This window comes from Balaenoptera borealis (assembly GCF_965194805.1).
Source record: "Balaenoptera borealis genome assembly, chromosome: 1".
NCBI classification, from domain to species: Eukaryota; Metazoa; Chordata; class Mammalia; order Artiodactyla; family Balaenopteridae; genus Balaenoptera; species Balaenoptera borealis.
Genome location: NC_138860.1, coordinates 187,182,024 through 187,208,658, shown reverse-complemented (window position 1 = coordinate 187,208,658; position 26,635 = coordinate 187,182,024). Strand labels below are relative to the sequence as shown.

Genomic DNA, 26,635 nt, shown 5'->3' with positions numbered 1-26,635 from the left:
TCAGTAGTTGCAGCACGTGGGCTCAGTAGTTGTGGCTCGCGAGTACAGGCTCAGTAGTTGTGGTGCACGGGCTCGGTAGTTGCGGTACATGGGCTCAGTAGTTGTGGTGCACGGGCTTAGTTGCTCCGTGGCATGTGGGATCTTCCCAGACCAGGGCTCGAACCCGCGTCCCCTTCATTGGCAGGTGGATTCTTAACCACTGCGCCACCAGGGAAGTCCCCGGGTGCTTTTATTCTTGTGACCCAAGCCCCAGGAGTGGAATTGCTGGGTCAATCCCCAGTTTGTTTCCCCAAAGCTGCAAGATTTCAGATCCCACCAGCCACGTGGGTGCACACTTCCTCCCCTGCCCGCCAGCAGTAGGCGCCATCTGTCTACTGACTGTGTAGTAATCTGGGGGGCGCAAGGCGATAGATAGCTCGTTAGTACTTAATTTTTTTGTTTCCCTGTTTGCTAGACAGATTGGGCATCTTTTGGTACAAGTTTATCTGCCATTTGCATTTACTTTTTTCCTCTGAGTTGCCTCTTCAAGTCCTCTGACCATTTGACTAATGTGCAATAAAAGGACCAGAAGCAAATGCAACAAACTGTTGACAGCGGTTCATTTTAGGTGCTGAAAATGTGTGTCTCTTTTGTACATGTTTGAATTACAAATTTTCAAAATGAAAAAAAGACCAATACCTAAATGAGAGTGTTTTAGGAAGATCGGTCGGGGTCAGAGAGGTGCTGTGGGCAGGGAGACCAATTTGGAGACTCTTGCAATAACTTTGCGGGTGGTGATGACTTGAACTGTGAGAGTGGGGACAGATTTGGGCAATTATAGGGGAATTTATACCAACTGGTGATGATGTAGGGAGCCAAGAAGAGAAGAAATCCAGGAAGATGAGGGGTTTGAATCTGGGTGACCGACCAGGAGAACGAGGACAGAACTTGGCAGAGATGCAGAGGCTGGGAGGGGGCTGTGTTTGAGTATGGAGAAGAACTGAGTGGGAGCGAGGGGCAGGGTTGCCATAAGAGTGATGCCGTTCAATGATGCAGTTGCCATAAGGGTGATGTGTCAAGTTCAAGGAGAGATGCTCCCTGGAGCCACGAGAGCAGAGGAGCCCGTGGAAAGAGGGCCCCTCAAGAACATCTGTGTTTAAGGGGAGGAGGAAAAACTGGCGAAGGAGCTGGATGGGAGCCTTGCAGAACAGGGAGTACACCATCACGGAAACCAGTGTTTCAAGGTCAAGGTCACAGTCAGGGTTTTCAAATGTATTTGTGAGGCAGAGAAGATGCTTTTTTTAGGCCGTTCAATTTATCGATTAGCAGGTCGTAACTTGGAAGAGCACGTTTCCTAAAGTGGCTGGGGCCTGAAGTCAGCCTACTGGGTTCTGCAGCCTGAGTGCAGGGAGGGTGACCGAGGCCACAGGAAGTGAGGCTGGCTGCAGGAGAGTGCCCTGTCACTGGGCTCTGTGGCATTCTGGCTTGGTTTCAATGCTCTTCACCCGTGACTGTGGATTGAGCTGCCCTTGGGGGCCATGCTAGGCACCTGCCACTACAGGTGTCCAAGACAGGCTTGACAGGCTCAGGGTCTGTGGGGGAATCCACCAGAAGCCGCCTTCCTCTTGAGAACCTCAAGAACCTTGATCTATGCTGTTCAGTGTCTGTTCCCAGAGCAGCCCCGAGGGAACAGGGGAGACATGAGTCATTTCCTGGACAGCAACCTGTCCCAGCTTCTTAGCCATTTTGGGCTTGGCCTTTCATAAATTTATCTTCCTTTTGAAGTCCACCTCCATTTCCTGCCAGTTCTGTCTCCTGGTCGGGTCTGTGAAGCACCTGCAGTGAGAAACAGCATGTGAGCACGCCTGCGAGTATTCACGTCCTTCTTTTTCTTATTCCAAATGAAAAGAAGAGAGATTGGCCAGGAGGTCTAAGGAACGCATTAGCCAAGTAAATGGTGACATTCTATCTCTGCCAATTTTCCTCTCCAGCATGACTCCTGGGAAAACAGCTCCTTGTCTGGACCGCCTTGGCCATTGGCTTAAAGATGCAGATGGGGTGGGACCAGGGATGGCTGCCAAATGCCTTAGCTTTGTTCAGCGTTTGTTCCCGTAGCGTCAGGATAGAGGGACCCCCCTTTCATCACTTTCTGTGCCTCAGGGTTTTTTTCCTTATTTTCATATAAAATGAAGCATTTTTTATTGTGGTAGAATATACATAAAATTTACCACTTTAACCATTTTTGAGAGTAGAGTCCAGTGGCATTAAGTATATTGTTGTGCAACCGTCACCACCATCCATTTCCAGAACTTCTTCATCTTCCCAAAGTGAAACTCTGTCCCCATTAAATACTAACTCCCCATTCCCTTTCCCCATGGCACCCAGCCTTCCACTTTCTGTCTATGAATTTGACTACTCTCAGTGCCTCGTAGGAGTGGAATCACACAGTATTTGTCTTTTTGTGATTGGCTTATTTCACTTAGCCTCAGGGTGCATCCATGTTGCAGCGTGTGTCGCAATTACCTTCCTTTTTAAGGCTGAATGACAGTCCAGTGTGTGTGTCCACACTGCTTATCCATTCATCTGTCGGTGGACACTTGGGCTCCTTCCTCCTTTTGGCTATTGTGAATAACGCTGCTGTGAACACAGGTATACAAATATCTGTTCGGGACCCTGCTCCCAAATCTTTTGGTTCTATACCCAGAAGTGGAATTGCTGGATCATATGGGAATGGTAATTCTGTGTTTAACTTTTTGAGGATTTGCCTTACTACCTGCCACAGCAGCTGCACCATTTTATAAAATGAAGCATTTTTATTGGGTGATCTTTAAGATATCTTTGTGCTTTAAAAGCAGGTTGTGGTTGTACGGTTCCGTGGTCAGTGGTTGGAAGATGACCTTTGGAGTTAAGATTTGCTCCCCGGAATGTCATGTGGCGGTAATAATTACAGCCACCACGTAACCCATTAATACATATGAAAGGCAAGGTGCCAAAAATGCCTCACATGTCGTGAGGGCCGTGTAAGCATCCAGTATTGTCTGAGGACCTACTGTGTGCTGGGAACTTTTTGGCCTCTTTGAGTATATTCATTATCTTTGCAGAATAGGTATTTATTATCTTTCTCATTCGTTTTTTTTTTTTGGCCATGCCTCGCGGCACGCGGGATCTTAGTTCCCCAGCCAGTGATCGAACCCCTGCCCCTGGCAGTGGAAGCCTGGAGTCTTAACTACTGGACCGCCAGGAAAGTCCCTCTCTCTCATTCTCGCAGGTGAAAAATCAGTGATGCTTTCTCATGATGTTGGTTTGAAGTGGTATTTCTTGGGCTGTTAACACACTTCAAATTTTCTGTTTACCTAAAAGAAATGTTCTAATTCTTTCTTGCTGGTTCTTAGCCTGCCTCCCCCAAAGTATTTATGGAACTGCTCCCCTCACAGCACTTTTTGTTAAGCCGTGCATGGGTAGCTGCTCTGTGGAAGGAGGGGACGTCATCTCTCCGTTTCGGGTGCTTTCTGCTTCCATCCGGCAACCCGGCGGCGGAGCGGGGCGGGGTGTGGGATGAACTTTAGGAGCAGGCTTTCTGATCTGTCGCCTCCCCACCTGGCCCCAGTGCCTGAGTCCTGAATCCCCGTCATGACGTTCAAGGCCCTTGCCGTCCACACCATGTTCCTCTCTCTCCCTCTCTCCAGTTACTGCTCAAATCTTCCAAATGGCATTCTCATCACTTGATTACCCTTCGGGTCCCAAAGACAGCTGCCCACCTCTGATGGGGGGCAGGGTTCTCTCACCAGGGGGTGGAGGGGTCTGCGTGCTTCTTCCCTCAGCTCATCTCTGTTACTGAAACCCCAGCCTTGGTCAGGACCCCTCAAAGGGGACTTCCCTGAGGGTCCCACCCTTCCTCCACCCTTCCTCCACCGCCACCCGTCTCAGCAGCCCCCCAGGTGGTGCATCCTGCTTCTACTGTAGCTCTCTGAAGACATCATCTCTCCTGTGAGGCTGTGGGCATCAGGCGGCTTGCTGGCCTCAGTCTCCGCACGTGCCCCACCCCCACCCCAGGCTCTGCCTCGCGGGACAGGCCGTCGAATCTCCCGAACGGATCATTAGTGGTTAGAGAAGAGCAAGGCTATGTCGAGACTCTTTTTACTTTTTCCTGATGGTTTAAATTTTTCTTCACTGTGTGAGAAGAAAGACTACAAGGAGAAAGTCGGTCTGTGGGGGCTTCCCCAGTGGTCCAGTGGTTAAGACTTTGCATGTCCACTGCAGGGGGCACGGGTTCGATCCCTGGTCCGGGAACTAAGATCCCGCGTGCCGCGAGGCATGGCCAAAAAAAAAAAGAGAGAGAGAAAGCCAGTTTATGGATGTTCAAACATAAAATAACACTAAGGGGCTTCTTCCCTAGCTGGGCTCCTGGTGGGTAAAGCAGCAACGGTTGCCTTAGCCCACGTCCCCAGAGGGAGGCAGAGGTGTGGAGGGGGGCACACCAAGGAGGGTCTGGCGTCTCAATCCAGTGATTCTGGGCTCCTGTCTTCCCCCTCCAAGATCAAAGTCAACACCTGAAGGTCTGGAAGAAACTTCTCCATCAACTCAAGTGAGAGGTGGAGGGGGCCTTTCTGGTAGCTTCTGTCCAGTTGTCCTAGAAATGCCCCACTTCAGTTCCCAGCGCACCAGAGCCAGGTCTGAGACTCTAACCCCGGTATGACTCCCGCTGCTTGGCGCCCCCTAAAGAATAGCTCTATGCGTCTGGGGTGGGGGTGGCCGGGGCTGGCCCCCAGGTGCCTCTGAGACGGGCAGGGACTCGGCTGGGTGGGCCGGGGGACCTGATACTCAGGTGAGCCAGGCCTTCACCGCCCAAGGTACTGGTTTGATTTGTTTTATGAAGGGGGCCCCTCAAGGTGACTGGCCCACCCAGGGGAGCTGCCACTGCCGCTGCGGCCACTGTTGGTTCCCCTCCCCGTTCCAGAGCACAGCCCAGGCAGGTCCTCGCACCCACAGGGGCCCAGGTTCTCACCCCGGAGCCGCTGGCCTGCCTGGCCAGGGAGGTCGTTGACTTGTTTTAATTTCAAGACCTTCCTGGTTTGGGGACAGGACACCCTCTCTGGGGGGACGGGGGAGCAGGGCGAGGCTGGAGGGGGGGCAGAGGTGCACCCCAGCCCCCCCCATCCCTGCCCACAGCCCTGGCACCGCGGGAGGCAGCTCCCACTCAGAGCCTCAGCCCCGCCCTCCTGATGGGGACGCTGGGCCAGCGGCGGCGCGGAGCCCAGGTCTGTTGAGGCTGCAGGGTCTCCACCCTCCTGCTTCCCACTCCCTTGCTTCCTTTCCACTTCTTTCTCTGTGTCTCTCTGTCTCTGTCTCTCTGTCTCTGCTTCTCTCTGCCTTTCTGTCTCTGTGTGTGGGTCTCTCTGTCTCTGTCTCTCTGTCTTTGTGTGTCATTGTCTTTGTATCTCTGTATCTCTTTCTCTCTGTCTCTTTGTGTGTGTCTGTCTCTCTATATCCATGTCCCTCTGTATCTCTACCTCTGTCTCTGTCTCTCTCTGCTTCTGTGTCTCTGTCTCTCTGTGTCTCTGTCTCTCTGTGTCTCTGTCTTTCTCTGTCTCTGTCTCTCTTTCTGTCTCAGTCTCTCTCTCTGTCTCTGTCTCTCTGTCTTTCTGTGTCTTTATCTTTCTCTGTATCTCTGTATCTCTTTCTCTCTGTCTCTTTGTGTGTGTCTCTGTCTCTCTATATCCATGTCCCTCTGTATCTCTACCTCTGTCTCTCTCTGCTTCTCTGTCTCTGTCTCTCTATCTCTGTGTCTCTGTCTCTCTGTGTCTCTGTCTTTGTCTGTGTGTCTCTTTCTGTCTCAGTCTCTCTCTCTCTTTCTCTCTGTCTCTGTCTGTCTGTCTCCCTCTGTCTCTGCCTGTCTGTCTCTGTCTGTCCCCTGGGAGGCCAGTGAAGCCAGGGTGGACCCTTCTCACCGAGACCAGTGTGACTTCAGCAGGATGGGAAAACTGAGCAGTGTGCCCTGTGGGGTGGGGTGAGGGAATTCAAGAGGGTGAGACGGGTCCTGTTTGTCCGGGGTTTGGAACTGCTGCCACATTCCCCATCCAAGGTCAGCAGTCTGGCCCCCCAGAAGGTGCCCCACCTTCCCAGTGAGGGAGCGGGGAAGAGAGGGAGGCTTGAAACTGGTGCCTGGAGGACCTTGAGCCTCAGGGGGTGGGGGGAAGGAAACCTCTTCCTGCCTGTGCCCCCACCTGGGGGAGACCTGGGGATGGGGCTGGGGTGTCACTCAGCTCTCCCCCTCCCCCATTTCCACTGGGGCCTCCCCACGGTGTCTGCTCCTGGGTCTGGACACAGCCAAGGCCCTGGGCGCAGGGGGCGTCCTCTGTTCCCAGCAGGAGGTGTGAGACCGGCTGGGGGGTCTCAGGTCTGCTGACCGGCGTCAGTTGGGGATCAGAGCCCAGGCTGTACCTGAAGCCCCCTCCCTGGGGACAACCGGTGGCCACGGCCCGGGGGCAGTCCTGGCAGATGGCCCACCAGCCCCGGGCTGCAGCCTGCTAGGCAGGCGCTTGATTCTTCGCTGGTGAGTTTCTGTTCGTTTCATGACAAGTTGCTTGGGAACAAGACAGCTGGTCGTTGCTGGGAGGGGATGTGGGAAGGGGGAAGTGGTGAGTGCTGTCGTGAATCTGCCCCTGCATGCCGGCTGGGGTCCACACCTGCCAGGCTGGGCCCACCTGTTGTTCTGGAACGTGCCTTGGGCACTGAAAGGGCGCACTGCCTGCCCGTGACTGTTTGCCTCGGTGCCTCTGTGACTCCAGCCTTGCTTTGCTGGGCATCCCTGAGTGGGGTGGAGGGAGAGTCCCTGGGTCTCGGGGAGGATGCAGCAGCAGCAGGAAGGGAACGGGTTACAAACCAGCCTCCCATTGGGCCTGCAGCCTCCCTTCTGGAGGGCTTTTAAAAACTGGCCGGTTACCTTGTAATTGTTCCCAGCAGTGAGGAGCGAGTCCAGTGTTTGTTTTGCCTTCTGTGTTCTCCTGGCCAGCGGTAACCAAGGGCCGCTTCCCCTTGGTGACGGCGGAGCTCGCTCAGGCCAGGGCTGATCCAGCCCGGGCGAGGGAGGCCTGGGGACCCGCAGGGCCCGGCCACTGGCAGGGAGACACCCTGCTCCCGGGGCACCAGTGAGCCGCCTGCACTCCGCTTCCTTCTCCCTGGCCTGAGGACCAAGGGCTTCCCTCCTGCGGTTCCCCACCGACGCTGCCTGGGCACTGGCCCGAAACATTCCAGAACTCCGATCCTCCGGTAGGTGTCTGGGAGACCGTGAGGCCACTTGCTGGCAGGCCATGTGGGGCTGGGTCGAGGGCAGGGTTGTGGACCTCAGCCGGGATGCTGCTTGGGCCCGGGGGTGACCTTCATTCTAGATTCTGGCAGAACCCAGGATCCTGAGCTAGTTTTGGGGGAGACTTTGCAGGGAAATGGAGACCTGCTGTGAAACAGCCCAGGTCGTGGAGGCCGGCCAGGGAGGGCTCCGTGGCCGAGAGGGACCGATCCTGGATGGCCGGGATTCTGGTCGGGTGGGGTTGTTTGAAGTGAAAGGAACGGCGTTGTAACAGGTGTGGCAAGGAAGCGTGAGGCTCCTGGATGCTGCTGGACTGGCTTGGCTGGTCGGGAATCAGGGATATTTGGAGGAGCGGAGAGAGCTGAGGAGGGCTCAGAAGGAGCTTGGGGAGGGGGGAGGGGGCCCCGGAAGTGGTGTTGCCCCCACCTTGGTCTTCCCAGACCCCGAGTGACCGGGGGCTTCCAGAACGTCTGGGCCAGGGAACCACAGCCTGTTTTGTGCGCCCGACGGGGCCCTGACAGGCTCTGCCCGTGACTTCTGTTAAACTCGTCGGCTTCTAGATTTGGTTTGTTGGGAGTCAGAGACGTTTCAGGACTGGCTTCCTGAAGAGGGATGGACGGGCCTCCATTTCTCTTTCTTGCTGATGTGTTTCCTCCTGGCCTCTGCCTTGGGGAGGGCCCACAGCACGTCCCCCATCCACCTGGGCACACAGAGCACCTGTGTTAGGGCCGTCCAGAGGCAGTCTGCATTTCCAGCGGGCTCCCAGGTGATGCCCCTGCTGCGGGCCCACGGGCTCCCCAGGGCGTGACCGGATGCAGGGCACGTGGGGTGACGGGGTGACTGGCTCCCTGGCTCCCGAAGGGATCACTTCCCCAGGAGGGACTCGTACTGCTCCGCGCGCAGGATCTCAGGCGCGTCTGCTTTTCCGTTTGGGGGCCTGGAGGGAGGGTGCTGTCAATCAAGAGCGGGGCTATCTGGGCGGGGGAGGGGCTGGGACACGGCGCAGGGGGAGGGGCCTGAGCGCCTCTGTCCGACTTTCACACGGATTCCTTCCACCAGCCCAGCTGTCGATACTGTTTAACCTCAGTGATTCATTGAAGTGTGTTTCAAGGGAAGGCGTTGTGTTACAGAAACGCGGGTCCCAGCGGCTTGTTTTGTTGGCAGGTCTTGCCGCCTCAGCAGAAAAGAGGCGCTTTTGATATGGGAACGGAAACTTGGGACAGCGTTAGAAGCACTCAGTGTGCTGGGCGGGAGGGGACCGTGGTCTTCCTGCAGTTCTGGGACCGCACTGCCAGGCTGCCCACCTGGGGGTGGGGAGGGCTCCCCACACCTGGGTCTGGGGTCTGTGCCCCCCGCGGCTATGACGAGGCTGGCCTTCCTTGACACTGAGGGGTGGGGGACACGTCCTCTGCTCCCCATGTCGCCTGTGAAGGTGATGCGCTGCTGTCGTGATTTTATGGAAAGTCCAGCTTGCAGAGGAAATACCTTTCTGAGCGCGGTCTGTATGGCGTCGCAGAGCAGCCCTGCCGAGGCGCGTGCACGACTCCTACTGGGTACCGGGGCCCTGGTCCAGCTCGAATGGCCCATCCTGGGCTTGCTTGGTTCCAAAGTGGGGCTGACAGGTTTGCCAGACAGGCAAGTGCCTCCGTCTGGCTTCTTCCTCCCTCTGCCCTGATTGTCACCCCGGACTAGCCCATTAAATGGATATTGGACCAATTTCCCTTTTTCCACTTCCCCTTTCTTCCTTTTGTGTTCTCAAATGTGATAAGTGGACCAGGCTCACCCCAGATCCAAGTTGCTTTCCCAAGAAACTTCTCCAGATGTGTCTGTCCCGGCTGCCTGGCCCCAGAGAGCACAGAGGCATGGCACCCCACCTCCACGGCTGCCACCCCTATCACCCCCTTCCCGGAGCAGGCACAGCGGGGAATGAGGAGGAGGCATCGGGAGAGCTCTGCAGAGGCAGACAAAACCACTGCCAGCCTCCGGCTTCCTGTGGAGACCTCTGTGTCGCCATTAGTGAGCCTGAGACGGCGAGAGGCAGACACAGAGCTGGGTCACGGACACCCCGAGGTGGCCGTTCTCTGGGAGACTGCTGAGTTTGCAGTGGGGAATGGGTGTCAGGATTTGCATGGCTCTTTCTACCGTTGGGGAGCTACTGGAGACGCCTTCTCAAGAAGCCCTCCCTCCCTTCCTTCCTTCCTTCTCCTCAGACCACTAAACTACAAATACATGGCCAGTGCTGGCTCTTTTATTAAGTGCTAAGCTTTTCATGGGATCCTCACTTAATCCTTAAAGCAAACCAGTAGGGTTGAACAGTCATCGTCCCCATTTCAATGGATGAGGAACCTGAGGCTCAGAGAGGTTGGAGCACTTGCCCAAGGTCGCCCAGCTTGTGGAGCTGAAGGTTAAGCCCAGGCAGCCCAACCCCAGACTGCAGTCTTCTCCATCTTCTCCTTGATCCACCGTGTTTCAGTTCCAAGAAGTCTTGGATCGGGGCCTCAGGGCTACTCAGATGAGGATCCCAAAGGGATGGACTGGGCCCTTGGGGTCATGATGGCACATCTACATTTTGCAGGTTCAAGAACTGGACTTCTTCCCCCAGTGTATCCAATATTGATACAGTTTAGAGATATCTACCAAACTCACAAGAGACTGATGTATAAACCTGAGGTGGGACACTCGGTGTACTGAAGATTTGCGTTTGCCTCTGAAAGGGGCAAATGGGAGGCACTGAACCGGAGCTCAGGGGAACGGGCAAGAGGCCCTCAGGATTTACGCCTCAAGCTTTGTAGCCCGATATCCCTGTTGTCACAGGAGTAGATGGAACAAGAGCTGGAGTCCTTGGTCCATGGATCAGGCCGCCATCTTCCCGGGTTCTGTGTCTGTGTCCTCACTCACCGCCACCTTTTAAGCTTAAGCAGTCCTTTGCTTAGGCAAGGTATGATCTCACCTATGGGAGTATAGCTAGTTCGGGTTACATGCTGGATCCTACCACTTCCCAGGATTCCACCCCCTGGTCCAAGCTGCATCCTTGCATTGACTCCCTAGCTGATCTCCAGCTGTCAACAGCCTCTTCTCAACACAGCAGCTAAGAGGGATTCTGTTAGAAGGGAAGCACCGTGCCCTCTGCCTGCACAAAGCCCTCTGCCGGTTTCTTGTCACACTGAAGACAAAATCCAAAGTCCTTCTTTGTGGCCCTCAAGGCCTGGTGTGCCTGCCCTCTGCACACCTTGCACTGTCTCCTCAGTCTCTTCCTCCCTCTGCTCTGGCCATACCGCATCTCTGTTTTTCCCCTGCCATGCCACGCATGCTCAGACCTCAGGGCCTTTGCACGTCCTGTTCCCTCTGCCCAGAACACACTTCCCTTTGAATAGTCACATGCTTTTCTCCTCCCCTTCCCCCAGGTCTCTGTCCATGTATCACTGTATCAGAGAAACCTCCCCTCACCACCTTCTGCCATCCCTTGCTCTGTCCTCACTACTCTGCTTCATTTTTCTTTAACACTTATTACCTGGCCCTATGTTAGATATTCATTCAGTCAACGCTTGTTTCTTGAGCACCTGCTTTGTTCCAGGCAACATTCTAGGCGTGGGGGCTCCCACCGTGAACACACAGATAAGAATCTCTGCCCTGAAGCTTGCATTGATTGTTCAAGTGATTGTTACGATGGCTGTATGTCTCCCCCACTAGACTGTAAGCTCCATGGGGGGCAATGATTTCTACCTATAGAGTATGTATGTGCATAAGGTATATAGTAGGTGCCTAATAAATATTTTTGGAATGAATTCCAGCCCTAAATCACCTTATTTGGACTTGGCTGTTTTCCAAACACTCATCAGCTGAACATTTACAGACCACCTCTCAGATTGGATCACTTCTGCAGGTGTCTATCTTGTAGGTTTTGTCAGTTTTTGCTGGTTTCCACCTGGGGAAGATGCTTTCTGGGAGCGTAGGTAGAACATTCTCCTACTTTCCCAGACACCGACCATCTGTGGCCCACAGTTTTGAATCATCCACTTTATTGAGGTTCTCGGGGACTAAGGAACAAAGAAAGGATCTCGGGAAGCCCATGCTCCCCGACTGGGGTTTAGCAGGTGCTTGTGGGATGGGTAAGTGAACAACTCAGGTATTTATGAGCACCTACTGTGTACACATAGGCCTTGAGCATGGCCCTTTGGGGCCCACTTTCCGTGTTTTCCATGAGCAAGTCTGGCCAGAAGGGGTCTGTGGGAGATGGTAGTACCTGGCATAAGAAGCTGGGGTCTCTCCAGGTCTTGAGCGACGATCCTCACGAGAACACAGAAACTCCACCCATTAGAACAGGTTTGCATATGGCAGCAGGTCCGGTCACACTGTGCGTTAGCCTGGGGCCCGGCTGGCCTGAGCCAGAGCCCTGTGGTGTGGCGTCTTAGCTGGCAGACAGGCACTGACAGAGGGAGTGAGCAGGGGCTGAGTGGCTGGGATGGTTTCCTGATAACACACAGAGTGCGCCGCCTTTGCCAGTTTGGCCTCGGGGTGTTGACCTGCTCTGTGAAAAAGCTGGGACCTGGGAATCCTAGCGCTGCCTTGTACCCAGAGTCAGGTGTGTGTGGACGAGGGGTCCCCAGCGGCAGCTGTGCATGTGTTGGTCAGTCTGTGCCTGCACCACGTTTCGGGTGCAGACATGAGGATGCAGGCCCGCATTCCGGATTCCTCCAGAGAAACTCGATCTACAGGTGCTGTCTCAAGGCAGCGGGGTTGCCAAACCACAGCTCTGCGCTTTTTCTTTCGGAAGAAAGACAAGGGGGGCGGGGGGGGGAGCAGAGAACTCAGCTCTAGAAGGCTTCACGCTCCCCACATATGAATATCGTTAGCTGTGTACCCGTGCGTAACCCTGGCTGACGGGCCTGGCTCTGCCCGCCGGGTCTCTGCAAGCTCTGAGCTCCTCTCTGCTCTGCACCCCTTTCCACACTTGCCTCCTGCCGTGTGGATTTTGGAGAAGTGCATGATTTTCATCCATTTATGTTTTTTTTATTTGTTGCGAAATTCACATAACAGTGACCGTTTTAAAGAGGACGGTTCTGTGGCATATAGTACATTCACGATGTCATGCGGCCACCACCTCCATCCAGTTCTAAAATGTTTTCATCCCCTGCAAGACAGACCCTGACCCATTAGCCGTCACTCCCCATTCCCCCTTCCCTGGCAACCACCAATCTGCTTTCCGTCTCTATGGGTTTACGTATTCTGGCTATTTCATAGAAGCGGGAGCGTCACTATGTGACCTTTTGTATCTGCCTTCTTTCACCAGCATAAAGGGCTGGAGGTTCATCCATGTTATGGCAGGTGTCAGTCCCTTATTCTTGTTTATGGCTGAATGATATTCCATTGAATATATATTCCACAGTTGGTTCATCCGATCGTGCATTGATCGACATTTGGATTCGTCCATTTATGGTTTTGTAACAACAATAAGACAACAGTAAGGAAATGTGAAAGAAAGGGAATCCCATAAGTTCATCACTCTAAACAGAGAAACATCATGTTTCCACCTTCCTTTTCATCTCTTTTCCTGCATGTGCCTGTATAATTTTTTCTAGATTTTACTCTTAGGGCAGATACAGCTGTGTCCTTCCTTTTACTTAAGATAGCAAACCTTTTTCCGTGCCTCTCAAAGAGTGATCCTTTCAGCTAGCATCTTGGATGACTGTGTCCATCTCCATAGATGTAGCTGGGGAGCCCCCTTCCTGCCTCCTCGCATCACCCCCACGTGACCAGCCGATGCCGTGGGAATCTAGCACCCGGACCCTTCCACTTGCCTGGAGGTTCAGGGTGAATTTATCCGCCACCTGTGGGCTTGCTGAGCCCCCTCCTCCCCGCCTTGTTGAGTTATCAGCCCCGGTGTTCAGGACTTCCCAGGTTGACGGGATTGGAGGAGGAAGACCAGCAACCTAAAAGAGGAAGTTCCTGCAGGCTACTGTGGCTTTAAAGGATATTTAAGTCCTTTTTTCACCAACCGGCCTGTGAAGCCCAGGGATTTACCTCTCCCTTGGCATCCTGTTGAGTTCTGTGAAATCCCACCCAGGATATGGTGATTAGGTTGCACTAGGAGACACGCTGCCCCATTCCTTTTAGAATCCTGTCCAAGTTCATTGGCTGTGGTCCATTCAAGGTCCAGTTGACAAACCTTCAGCCCAACTAGTTGCGCAGAAACTCCTGAGCGCCTTCAGACCCCACGGTCAGTTCCAAGATCGGGAAGCCTTTTGGTAGGTTACTTTCACATTTGATTTTCTTCTTCGAAAAATGGACAGTGGGATGGGGGGTTCTGAGAGCCCAAGATTTTGAGGGTGTTGAGAGGAGAGGTGGCTGTGAAAATGAAAAGAAACACAGGACTTCCCTGGTGGTCCAGTGGTTGGGACCATGCTTCCCTTGCAGGGGACATGCGTTCAATCCTTGGTCGGGGAACTAAGATCCCGCAAGCCACACGGCGTGGCCAAAAATAAGAAAAAGAAAAGAAAAGAAACGGCTCTAAGGCCAGCCTGTTAGGGAGAAATTCTTAACCTCCCACACACGACCATCATTATAGTCAAACAACCCAGATGTCCTTCTATAAGGGAAAGTTACCAAAATTGTGATAATGGAATATTATGCAGCTACTAACGCATAAAATTGATGTAGGAGCTAATATATTATGGCTTGGAAAAAGTGTGTGTGGTGTGATCCTTTGCTATAAGTGGACGGTCCCTGTATCTGCACTTGATTGGGAGGGGGACACTTTTAATTTATACTGTATACATTTCTTTGAGATTTCTTATGAGCACGTATAACATTTGAAATATTTCAAATCAAGATAGAACAAGAAATTTTTTTAAATTGTGGTCATCAATCCAAGCCTGTCAGTTCTCACTTAATGTGGATTTGAGATTCCAAAATGGTGAGCTATAATTCCTTTAAACCAGCAGTGTCCTAATGCCCTGGAGGGCTCATTAGTATGCAGAGGGCTGGACCCCACCCTCAGCGTCCCTGATTCAGGAGGTGAGGGCTGGGGCCCAAGCCTTTGCGTCTCTAACGGGTGATGCTGATCTGCTGATCCGGGGACCCCACTTTGAGAACCACTCCTGTGAACCTGTTTGCAAGAGAGCATCCCTACGGCCTCTCCCCACTGTAGACATTTTACGGGACTTCTGCCCCTGCTCTTGACCTAAAGGGTTTACGTTATTTAATGGGGTTTGAGAGGTTGTACAACCACAGGTGGCTGTGCTGGAGCGGTGGTCTTACACGAGGGGACTGGGCTCCTTGGGCCACCCTGTGAGGCCTTAACTCGCACCTGTCTTGGTGTTCCCTGGCTGAGTGCTCTCTTGCACTTGGCATTCAAGATTCCATCCTTTTTTTTTTTTATTTTATTAATTAATTAATTAATTTATTTATTTATTTATGGCTGTGTTGGGTCTTCGTTTCTGTGCAAGGGCTTTCCCCAGTTGCGGTGAGCGGGGGCCACTCTTCATCGCGGTGCGTGGGCCTCTCACTATCGCGGCCTCTCCCGTTGCGGAGCACAGGCTCCAGACGCACAGGCTCAGTAGTTGTGGCTCACGGGCCCAGTTGCTCCGCGGCATGTGGGATCTTCCCAGACTGGGGCTCGAACCCGTGTCCCCTGCATTGGCAGGCGGATTCTCAACCACTGTGCCACCAGGGAAGCCCCATCCTTTTTTCATCTCCTCATGTTAAAAGGAGGCAGGAGGGGGCAGGGAGCGGCATGTATTAAGCACCTACTGTGTACGCCCGATGCTGTGTTGAGTGCTTTAGCTACCCTGAATGCTGCCCTTGCCCCTCTTTTACACCCCCGCGTGGTTTGAGAGCATCACCTGGGTCTGCCGGGTGGGATAAGGGGACCCGAGCCCCTCTGCCTCTCTGTGAGCTGATTCCTCTCGCGGCCTTACGTCTCTCCCTGGCCTCCCTCCTGCTCATTCTTCCTGAAGGGATGTGGGGTGACCCACATGACCACTCTCAGAGGTGACCTTTCCCAGTTGGCACATCCCGCTGAAAGAGGCCAGAGTGTCACCTGCTCCCACTCAGGCCTCCGGGCCCTAAAGCCTGGGCGTGGCCAGGCTTTGTTCCAGGGACCCCTGATGGAGGCCAGCGGCCGGTGGATTGAGCGGGTGAGCGAGCATCCTGCGGGAGGCCAGGGCCTCCAGAGAGGACCCTTGTTTCCCTGTGGAGGCTTCTCCAGGCGCCCACCTCGGGGAAGGTCAGCCCCACTTTTCTCGGGACCGGAGTGAGCTCACTGGGGCCACCAGGCCACCGGGGATTGTAAGCTTCTGCCACCAGCCCAGTGGGGTGAGGAAGCACCTGCATCCCCGAGCCTTTCCCCTTGGGCACCCATGGGCTCTCCCTCGGAGGTGGCCATGGCACTGTCCTCCGTGCTGCCTTCCTGCCCCCTTTCCACGGGGCCCCCTCAGCTCCTGCGTGGACCAGGCAGGCCCAGTGTGATGGACCACCCAGCCTGAGCAAGGTTGGGGGTCACCATCTAGACTTCGTTCCCACTGCCACTCCAAGGCACATCTGCTGCTGTCTCAGAAAACTTTCAGGAAGGTCTGTGTGTGTCATTGTGTGTCACTCAGCTCCCTCCAAAGAGCAGAGCTTCTCATCTGAACAAAGCACAGGCCGTTGCCGTTATAACCTTGACTCGGCTGCAGCCGTGACTTTTTTTTTTTTAATTTTTAGTCTCTGAATGAATGTTGATGCTATTTCCCAGGGACAAGGCTCAACTGATTCGAGCCCTTTCTGAAAGTGCCATGAGTAATCTGGGTCCTTCCGTAGGTGTTTACGGCAGGTGCATTTTTTGGTCTTTTGAAGTCAGAGGCTAGAGCTCCGGCCCGTGTGGGATTTTCTCTCCAGAATCACTCGTCAGAACTTTCCAGAAAGGTCCAGTACTTTTGGTTGATTCTAGGGGCAGACACTGACTTTTACTTCCCTGCTTGAGCAAGAAGACAGCTTTCCTGGGTCTTCCTGGGCATCCCTCCTCAAGGGATGGGGTAGGGTTAGGGTAACCACATGGCTCTTGTCCTCTGGTTGGTGGCACCTTGGCCGGGGCTCCGTGGCCAGGCGGCACAGAGCACGCCCACCCTGGGCGCTCCCACCACCGAAATGTGTTCTGGAGCCCCGGCTGATGAAGCACAGAACCCTAATATGCAGGCTGCAGAAGTGGCACCCTGATCTAATAACCGATCGCTCAGGCCTGCTTCTCTTGCAAAACCCTGGGCTGCAACCAGCGATGTGTGAGGTGGGGAGGCGGAGGGAGGGAGCTCATTTGATCTGCAGGTGAAAGGAGGCTTTATAAATAGGTCACCTTGTTCCACATCCTGAATTTTATTCTTTCCCCATCTTGGGTCGAAACAATGGTTTTACTGTTCTGGGGTCAGTCAGACGCACTGAGGGGGAACTGAGCTGAAAGGGGGTGAGTGTACGTCTGCCGCTCCTCAGTGGCCGCCTCTGTGTGTCCCCTGCCCCCCACCCCTGTTCCATCCATTTGTCACCGGTCACCTTGGACCGTGTCTCCAACAGAGGGTATTGCTCGTTCAACAAACCTTTTTTTTTTTAACAACAAAACAAAAGGATAATTTTTAGTAGTTCCAGGGCCAATTGATCCGAACGTGCTTTTTTGGAAGGCGGAACTGCGGAGCTGTGGCTTTAATTGAAGGGACAGCGTCAAGTTACGGGCAGGTGCTGAGTGAGCTGTCCCAGCTGAGCCAAGGTTGGCATTCTTGCCCCCTCCAGCCTCTGCTCCCCCCGCCCCACCCCTGCCGAGGTCCTCCGTCCTCACCTCCCCTTCTGGCCTTGGCGGGGCACAGAACCACATACAGCTGCCAAGGCTGGGTTTCCCGTCTGAGCATGGAGCAGTTCTTTTCTTGCTTGGGGCCCACGGAGACAGATAGCTACCCCATTTTTGCTGGGAAAATTAAAATTTGTGTTGTGGAAACAGTGTAACTGAAAGTCTTAGGAGAAGTCGTTATAGAAATACTGTCCCCTTTGGGGATGGCCCCAGAGCTGTAGCTGGGAATTCTTGTCCTTTTATTTTAAATGCCCTACTGTCTCCATGTGTATCTTCCTGGGTAAATTCAACATTTATCCTGTGCTTGCTTTATAAGAAGTGACACACGTGGAGAGCCTGTAGGAACAATTGCTCTGGGGGCAACTTGTGCTTGTGACTGTAGTGCGTTCAATCAGTATTTTGCAGCCTTTTATTCTTTTTTCTTTGCTTAAACATTATTTTCATTGCAAAAGGGAATACATGCATTAAAAATTTTTTTTCATTTCAAAAAGTCCTTAAAATGAACGCATCTTTCCTTCCGCCCCACCCTCCAGGACTAACCGTTGTGGAAGGTTTGGTGTTTATCCTTCTAAACCTTTCTCTATGCCTACAGACAAACGTTCACAGATAGCATCTTTTAAAAATTATGTTCTTACAGACATGGGATCGTGCTCTGCATGGTGTTCTCTGATTTGCTTTTTAAAATCTAACAGCGTGGTATTACATTTTGTGTAACAAAATGTGTTACATTTTTTGTGTTACATTTAAATCAGCACATCTGAGAGGCTACCTCCCTGTCTCCAAGGCTGCTGGAGTTCGTGGTGCAGGGAGCATCTTTGCCCACATGCCCCTGGGCAGGGCTGTAGGGTTTTGTAGACCAGACCCCTGGAAAGCTGGTCGGTGGGTGATTGCGGCGTATTTTACACCCGGGTGGGGACTGCCACGTGGCACCTGCACGCTGAGAAGCATGTCCCAGTTGGGGTCTCTCTGGGATACACGCCCACACCTGTACACAAATGGCCTTTTCCCAACATCCTTTCCAGTTCCCCTGAACCTTTGTTAACCCTGTGCATCCCATAAGGCTCACTGGTCCCTCGTCACCCATAGAACTCTGCCAGCATCACTTTTCTCTGTGACTTGCATAGTGAAAGCCGTGGGTGTATCCAACAGGCGTTCTCCACCACATGTGCCCAGGAGACATGGATATGAGCATACCCTTCCCTCCCCCTTCAGAGAGAATCACTGCCTTAGGTCATTAAAGGCTGGGTGCCCTTCACCCAGCCCACGGTTCAGACCCGCAAACAGTGCGCTTCGGGGGTGTTTCTTACTCCTCGCCACCCTCTGGGGTTCACTCTCCAATCCTGGGCTTCCTTCCCTGCACGTCTACTAATTCTGGATCTGGTTGTCCCTCCCTCCAAGGGCACAGAGGGACCACCTGGAGGAGCCCAAGAAACTAGAGGGAAGGTGGTTTGTGAGGCTTTGGTCTTCCTTCCTGTGGAGAGCTGTGGTCCCCAGCAAACCCTCTCTGAAGCAGGGCTTTGGGGTAGGAGCACAGGTCCCCGGACCCTGAGCAGAAGCACTTAACGGGCTGCCGGTGGCAGCAGCGGAAGGAGGTTCATCTGCTTAGAATTCCGTTATGGACGGGTGGCTCTGGTGGATTCTTGGGGACACTGCATGGAAGGCTTTTGCCCGTTAGAGGGTCCAAGTGGCATCCCTTCTCACAGTGAACCATGAACTGACCTCTGACCCAGTGAGGATGATGTGTGTGGCGTTGGGGGAGAAGGGGGTTCTCAGTAGGCGGAAAGTGTCCAGCCAAGTCAAGCCATAGGGCTTCGCAGACGTCCCTCCCGCTCTGTCCCAGAGCTTTTGATCTCATTCACTCTATTGAAAGTAAATGCAAAATCCGAGAAGCCTTGCCAAGCTTCTAGGGGTGTGTGTGTGTGTGTGTGTGTTTGTGTGTGTGTGTGTGTGTGTTACTCATTTGTACACACGTATTCTTGGTTCTGGTTGAGATACTCATGCTGCTGTATTTGACGAGGGTAACGACCCGCCCACCAAGCACGAGAGCCCCCTGTCCCGCCGGAGCCCGGGGCATGCTGGGTCTCTTCTCACCCCTTTCTGGGTATGGCATCGGTCTTTGGGAAACACCGGGCGCTGGAACCTTGTTTGCAGCAACCTGTCCCTGCAGCCTCAGGGACTGAGGACAGTGAGAACAGTGTCTTATTGGGGCGATCAGAGGTTGGGGGGCAGGACTTTGTTGTCTGAGGGTTGACTTGAGGCAGCCGCGAGGAGGAACGGGCGGATGTGATCTTAGGAACACGTAGCTAATGTGCAATGCTTTCTGGGAAAGAGCACTGCCATCAAGGCACTGAAGGGGAGTGGGGACCGCTGGCCATGGCGCTGCCTGGACCTCCTCGCTTCCATCCTGCTCCTTAGCGCTGATGCCACCACAGCTGCTGGAGCTCTGAGTGTGCACACACACACGTGTGTATGTGTGTGTATGTGTGTCTGCGTGTGACGGGCGGGGAGTGGTGGCAGCAACAAGGCCACCTCTGTCCCCCACTTCTCTCTTCCAGCCCCGCAGGGCAATACACGGCCACCCCCTCCGCCCCCTCTGTGGCTTTGCTTCTCCCGGGTGGGGATGAGGGCTGGGTCCTCCCACCTCCTGGGGACTCACCAAGGACCTGCTGAGCCAGCCCAGGCCCTGACACTCCTGTAGCAACTCTAGGCCCTGCAAAGCCTGGACATTTGCATTTGTGTCTCAGACGCAGGAAAGGGGACTGGTTGTGGAGCCGGGGCCTGTACTGCTTCTCCCACTTCCTACCTGAAGTTTGGTGCCCACCGGGGACTCCCGCCTTGGCCCGGCATTAACAGGATCTGCACAGGCCAAAACAGCATCTCCATCACTCGGCACCTTTGGGTGATGTAACCCACTTCCCCTCCCCCCTGCCCCCCCCCCCCGCCACGGACCTTCATGTCCAGGTATTTTAGCGAGAGTGTCAGCAGTTTTGCTTGGGTTTAGAACAAGGATCAGTAAGCTATGGCCCCTGGGCCAAATCCGGTCCCACTGTCTGTTTTTATAAATCAAGTTTTATTGGAACATAGCCATGCCCATTCACTTAAATATTGTCTAGAAAGCCTAGAATATTTACCATCTGGCCCCTTATTTGCTGGCCCCGGCTTAGAAGGGACCTTAAACTTGATCTGCTCTAGCTCAGCATTCCAAGCACTTGGGTCTGGCCCAAAGACAGCGTCCATCTGTAGGACCAGGTATGGTGACCAGGAAGATGGCTAGCAGTGATCTTCGTTCAGTGTACGGAGCACGGTCTAAAAATAAAAACAAAAAAGTGAAAATGCCAGTTTTCCAGGTCCTCTCGGGAACATTGTCTCAGCTGAGTCTTAGGTAAGCGTGGGACACCCATCTTACAGAGGAGCAAACTGAGGCTCAGAAAAGCTCAGGACGAATCCTAGGCAGAGAAGGCCGAAGATCGGAAGCTGGGGGCGCAGGGCTGTTGGAGGAATGATGCAGAGTCAGGTGGTGAGGTTGGGGCGGAGCCTGGAGGGGAGCGCCCTGCCAGGCTACAGTCCCCAGAAAGAGGGCTAGTGGATCTCTGTGGCCACATTTGGAAGTAGACGGAAAGTGGAGGGCAGCTGGATGGCTTTAGTGGCCTTGCGTGGCAAGGAGGTGGCTGTGTGTGGACACAGGGTGGGGTTGGGCAGGTGACAGGTGAGTCAAGAGTGGCCCTAGGGTTGCCACAGTGATTGACCACCTAGGAGGTGACTCAGATGGCAGGATGGCCCAGGAACAGCAGAAGAGGTGGCTCACGTCCCTGGCTAGGCCCCAGGGTGCCCTCGTGCGGGAGTGGTCCCGAGATGCTGCAGGCATCTTTGCCTGCCCTCTCCGCCCCCTCTCCCCAGCCTCTTCCTCCCAGGGACCCCCCTCTGCTCAAGGTCACATGGTCCAGGGGCCAGAAGGGCTCCCCGCCTTGGATGGTTCCCAACATGGGGGACCAGGAGGGTAGGAGCTTAACACAAGGGCCATGTAAGTAAACCTGCTTGGCAACCAGGAGGTAGAATCTCAGAAAGGGAAGAAGCTGGTGGAGCTCACCTGGACAGACAGCCGACAAGTCACTGTGAGGTTACGTTGTCTTTTCTGACCCCGTGTTCTGAGGCTGGACTGACCTTGCTGCCACGAGATTCCTTTTCACCTCTGTCTTGTGCTTTCCTACTGCAGTGATCCCTGTGTAGGGCCCTTAGTCTGGCTCAGGAGTTGGCCGACTACCTGCTGGTCTGTTCTTGTAAATAAAGTTTTGTTGGAACTCAGCCAGGCTCACTTATTTATGCATTGTCTGTGGCTGATCTCGTGCTACAGGCAGAGTTGAGTAGTTGCACAGAGACTGTTGGGCCCACAAAGCCTAAAACATCTACTAGCTAGCCCTTGACAGAGAGAGTTTACTGCCTGGTCCAGCTGAAGTAGGAGTTATATGTGTGCACAGGCCCAGATTTACTGGCCCATGAGCCCCTCTCTCCCTCTCTTCCCTGCTCGTCCGCCACCCCTTCAACCCTCCACCCCCCCAACCTCTGACTTGTCCCCAACCTCCTTGTTGTGGTCTTTCTCCGTTCCCACCCATTTCTCTCCAAGTATTTTAAATTTATTTATTTATTTATTTTTGGCTGTGTTGGGTCTTCGTTTCTGTGCGAGGGCTTTCTCTAGTTGCGGCGAGTGGGGGCCACTCTTCATCGCGGTTCGCGGGCCTCTCACTATCGCGGCCTCTCTTGTTGCGGAGCACAGGCTCCAGACACGCAGGCTCAGTAGTTGTGGCTCATGGACCTAGTTGCTCCGCGGCACGTGGGATCTTCCCAGACCAGGGCTTGAACCCGTGTCCCCTGCATTGGCAGGCAGATTCTCAACCACTGCGCCACCAGGGAAGCCCTCCAAGTATTTTAAATTAACGTGTTGGCAGGACTTTTCCCCACCACCTTCCCTTCGCACACAGCCCACCTGCCCCGGGTCTCCTCTCCCCCGACCCCCAGCCTCCCCGTCACTTTTCCCACCTGTTCCCATGGGTCGTGGGTGGAGTGGGATCTTCAGTGCCATGAGATTCTGGGAGAGAGGTCCTTCCTGCCGTGAGGCCAGAGCCAGCCGACAGGACGGCGACAGACTGCTTCACTCCAGGAAGCAGTAAAATGAACTCTCCAGATATTAATTCCCTCCTTGTCCTCGCAGAGAGCTGACCTGTGTCCCCACGGGGTCCTGCACAGAGAGGTTGCTGGGCACCAGCCAGAGTGGGTATCCAGACAGAGATGGGTGTGGGTGCTTCTGACTTTGAGATCTGCCTTGGACCAGCTTTCCCCCGGCTCAGAAAGATGCCGTTGGGGAGGTGTGGAAGAGGGGGGTCAGGGAAGCAAGCAGCCAGTCTCTGCAGTTACCAGGACCGCATTGCCACACCAAAACCCAGGCTCTCCGCATCCTGGTAATCAGGCCCCATAGCCATGGATGCCCGCTCAGCAGGGCCCTGGGGGGAGTCCTGAAGGTTTCGATGGCTCTTGAGAGTTGATGGGACTGAAAGCTTGAAATTGGGATTGTCCTGGGAGTTCTAGATCATGAGGTCATCATATCCACAGAACTTTCCAGAACCAGGGTGGTCTCCCGGCCGCCGAGGGACCCCTCAGCTCTGTACAGCTTTGCAAACATTTGACACGAGGGGTCCCAGCCCCTCTCTGAAGCAGTGCCCATGAGGGAGCCTCTTGTTCCACACCACAGAGGGGAGGGCGAGAAGGGTGACCCGCCCACTGAGGTAAGGAGGTCCGGGCCAAGGGCTCCCACTCGGGTGTCTGCCGAGAGCCAGTCTCCAGGGGCCCTGGCCACCCTGAGGACGGTGTCTCACGGGGTCTCTTCCCAGCTCAGAGGAAGGCATCTCCAGGGCAGCCAGAGACCAGACCAGCGTCCGGCCCGGCGCAGGTCCCGCCCCTCCTCCTGGCCCTGCTGGTGCCTGGGCGCCCGACAGGGAGGCCAGTGGTCCCAGGTTCGCAGATCTCCTGCAGCCGGTGCCTGCCCTCGTCCCCCGGCAGGCGCTCTGTCTGCTGCCGCAGTGGGACAGCGACACGCCCGCTGCAGCCCCTTCACTGGGCTCCTTTGTTTCCTCCTTGTCCCAGGCACCATCGTGCTCCTTGGAACAAGTGACCCTGTGATGCTTCTCCAGCAGCCAGGCACCGATGGCCTCTCGCCCAGCTCCTCTGTGTCCCCGTTTGGTTGTGTTTATGTAGCCAGGAGCCGGCCTGCTCCCTTGTCTGGTCAGCCCTGGGAGCCCATCCCCCCCACGCCACGCAGCCAAGAGTCCCTTCTGCGGGCCGGGGGCGGGGGTGGGCTTCTGATGGCGGGAACCACCTTCTCTCTTGAGTGAGGCTCGGGAAACCCAAGTAGCTCGTGATTTTCCCTTCTCCAAGGCGGACACCGGGGACAGGCGTGGCAGGGATGGCCAGAGTCCTGTCCATCGCACATTTCAGCCCCTCCTCCTGGGGCTGCCGGCACAGAGGACGACGGACGGATGCACTGAGATCTCTCCTCCAACCCAAGGCTCCGATTTCCCTTAAAGGAGCCAAGGGATGGTGTAGCCAGGGCGGGAGTGAGGCATCTTGGAGTGGCACTTCCTCCCCAGATGGGCTGTGGGGACCTGAGGAGCCGACCATTAGCTGCAAGTTGAAGAGTGTGGGCGGGAAGGGGTGGCCGTCTACGAGTTGGTCCAGAGCTACCGGGGGTGAAAGCCTCTGTGCCCACCCGACTCGGAGCCAGCTGGGGGGTTGCTGCGGCCTCAGGGACTGCTGATCAGGGGCTTTATGCGCACTGGGGTTCCCTTCCCTAGTGGGAACCGGTGGTGCGTCTTCAGAGGCGGCTGTGCCGGAAGAGAGAGGGACTGGGAGGTGGCATCTCAAACGGCTTCTGCTGCCACTCGGGGATTCACCTTCCTTCCAAACAGCAGGCACAGGGAGTAAACTTCCCCTTCGACCAGGAGAGAGGCCCACTGCGCTGGGCTGATGTCGGCACCGGGCCAGCTTGGCCTTCTGCCCTGAGAAACCGTGATGAGGTATTTGGTGAGCCTCGGGCTGGGCACCCGACACAGTTATGAGCAGTGCCCGTCCCAAGTCCGCCTGTCCACGCAGACCGTCAGGTGGACGGCCTCCCTCCTTTATGCCAACCTAGCCGCGGGGACAGAAGGGAATTTCACTCTGTGCCGAGGCTCTGGCCTGCCCGGAATCCGGTGTGATAGGAGCCCGGAAGGCAGACTGCTGGGGCGTGCCGGCGTGATACGAACCGAGTTAATTTCTCCCCTTCTCTCCGCACCTCCTGCTCACTTGGCCTCCTGTTTCTCCTTCCATCCACTAGGCAGTACCAGATGCTCCACACCGGGCAGAGGCCGCCTAGCAAACTCCCTTAGGAGTGCCGTCCAGGCCTGATTGGAAAACTGGAGAAGAGGCCCCGTGATTGATGAGTTTGCCTTGGGCGTTGGTGACCAGGTGAAACGGGAGGCCGACATGGGTCAGAAGGTCACTGGAGGTATCAAGACGGTGGACATGAGGGACCCCACGTACCGGCCCTTGAAGCAGGAGCTCCGGGGTCTGGACTACTGCAAGCCCACCCGCCTGGACCTGCTGCTGGACATGCCCCCCGTGTCCTACGACGTCCAGCTGCTCCACTCTTGGAACAACAATGACCGCTCGCTCAACGTCTTTGTGAAGGAGGACGACAAGCTGATCTTTCACCGGCATCCGGTGGCCCAGAGCACGGACGCCATCAGGGGCAAAGTCGGGTACACGCGCGGGCTGCATGTGTGGCAGATCACGTGGGCCATGAGGCAGCGCGGCACCCACGCCGTGGTGGGGGTGGCGACGGCAGACGCCCCCCTGCACTCCGTGGGGTACACGACACTCGTGGGGAATAACCACGAGTCCTGGGGCTGGGACTTGGGGCGCAACCGGCTCTACCATGACGGCAAAAACCAGCCAAGCAAAACGTACCCAGCCTTTCTGGAGCCGGACGAGACGTTCATTGTCCCTGACTCCTTCCTGGTGGCCCTGGATATGGACGACGGGACCCTGAGCTTCATTGTGGATGGACAGTACATGGGAGTAGCTTTTCGGGGACTCAAGGGCAAAAAACTTTATCCCGTAGTGAGTGCCGTCTGGGGCCACTGTGAGATCCGCATGCGCTACTTGAATGGACTTGACCGTAAGTGTCCTTTGCTCTGTCTGAGGTGGCAGTGTCCCTGGACTCCCTGTGTCCCCTTTGGTCCTCGCTGGGCCCAGCTAGAAGTTTACAGTTGTTGAAATTTAAATGTCTTTAAGTAGACATCCCAGCATTCAGATCCTCAGAGGCGACTCTTGCCTATCTCTGGTTAAGTGAGGATTTCTAGCCAGAGTCTGCAGATTACATGGCAGCATCTTGTGGACAAATGGATGGATGGGTGGATACGTGGGTGGGTGGATGGATGGATGGATGGATAGGTGGGTGGATGGGTGGCTGGCTGGCTGGCTGGCTGGATGGATGGATAGGTGAATGGATGGATAGGTGGGTGGATGGGTGGATAGATGGATGGATGAGTGGATGGATGACTAAAGGAGTGAATGGATGGGTGGATGGATGGATAGGAGGATGGATGGATGGATGGATAGATGGATGGATGGATGGATAGGTGGGTGGATGGATGGATGGATGGATGGATGGATGGGTGGATGGATGACTAAAGGAGTGAATGGATGGGTGGGTGGATGGATAGAAGGGTGGATGGATGGATGGATAGGTGGGTGGATGGATGGATGGATGGATGGATGGATGGGTGGATGGATGACTAAAGGAGTGAATGGATGGGTGGGTGGATGGATAGAAGGGTGGATGGATGGATGGGTGGATGGATGGTCTTTGATAAACATGGTTTGTTTCTGGTTGACCTGCCTCCAGGTTTGATCTGCAGTTGACCACATTCTAGCACAGTAACCAGCATATTATTGAGCTGGGTTTTGCAGCTTTGGGGGTACTAGGGCCTCTCACATAAATGAAAGCCAATGGGCTCTCATTCATTAGACAGGTTTAGGGTCTTTCCTGGTGCTGGAGGCTTCTGAATGGGCTCCTTTGGGACACAGTGCCCTGCGGGGGGTTTGTTCAGTTATGATGTCAGGAGGCCTTTGGAGAGGAGAACATGGATTAGAAACAGGCTGAATCAATGGCAATTTCCACCTGTCCCTTTGGAAAAGAGAGTGGCCTTCCTCAGACCACGTGTGAAAATAGCCTACCTGTGGCAGCACTGCCCTGGTTTGGGAAGCGGAGGGCTCTGTGGCTTTGTCCCAGCCAGGCGGGGCATTTCCTCACCTGTGCAGCCGGCACCCGAGGTCCTGGGGCTCCTGGCAGGGGCGGCTAGGTGTGCATCCAGCACGTAACCTCTCTGAGGAAGTAACCTCAGACCTGGTCTAGGGAACCGGCAGGGCGAGTGCTGTGGGTCTTGTCTCTCCAGGTGACAGGGTAGAAGGTCCACAGCCACATCTGCCCTGTGTGGGGATGGGCAGGGATT

The 26,635-nt window shown here is 54.8% G+C and overlaps 1 protein-coding gene across 5 annotated transcripts in view; it reads left to right on the top strand.

The window, feature by feature from the left end:
- SPSB1 (splA/ryanodine receptor domain and SOCS box containing 1) overlaps nt 1-26,635 on the top strand; it is a 69,002-nt gene that overhangs the window by 34,116 nt on the left and 8,251 nt on the right. For 2 of the 5 annotated variants that reach the window (XM_082390797.1, XM_082390800.1), the window contains exon 2: nt 24,457-25,299. In XM_082390797.1, coding sequence (XP_082246923.1) covers nt 24,606-25,299 — 694 coding nt within the window. In that variant the 5' untranslated portion in view covers nt 24,457-24,605. Of the gene's footprint in view, nt 1-6,784; nt 7,249-13,433; nt 13,531-23,228; nt 23,367-24,456; nt 25,300-26,635 lie in introns of those variants that run through there. The other 3 variants (XM_082390799.1, XM_082390798.1, XM_082390801.1) reach the window with 3 other exon arrangements.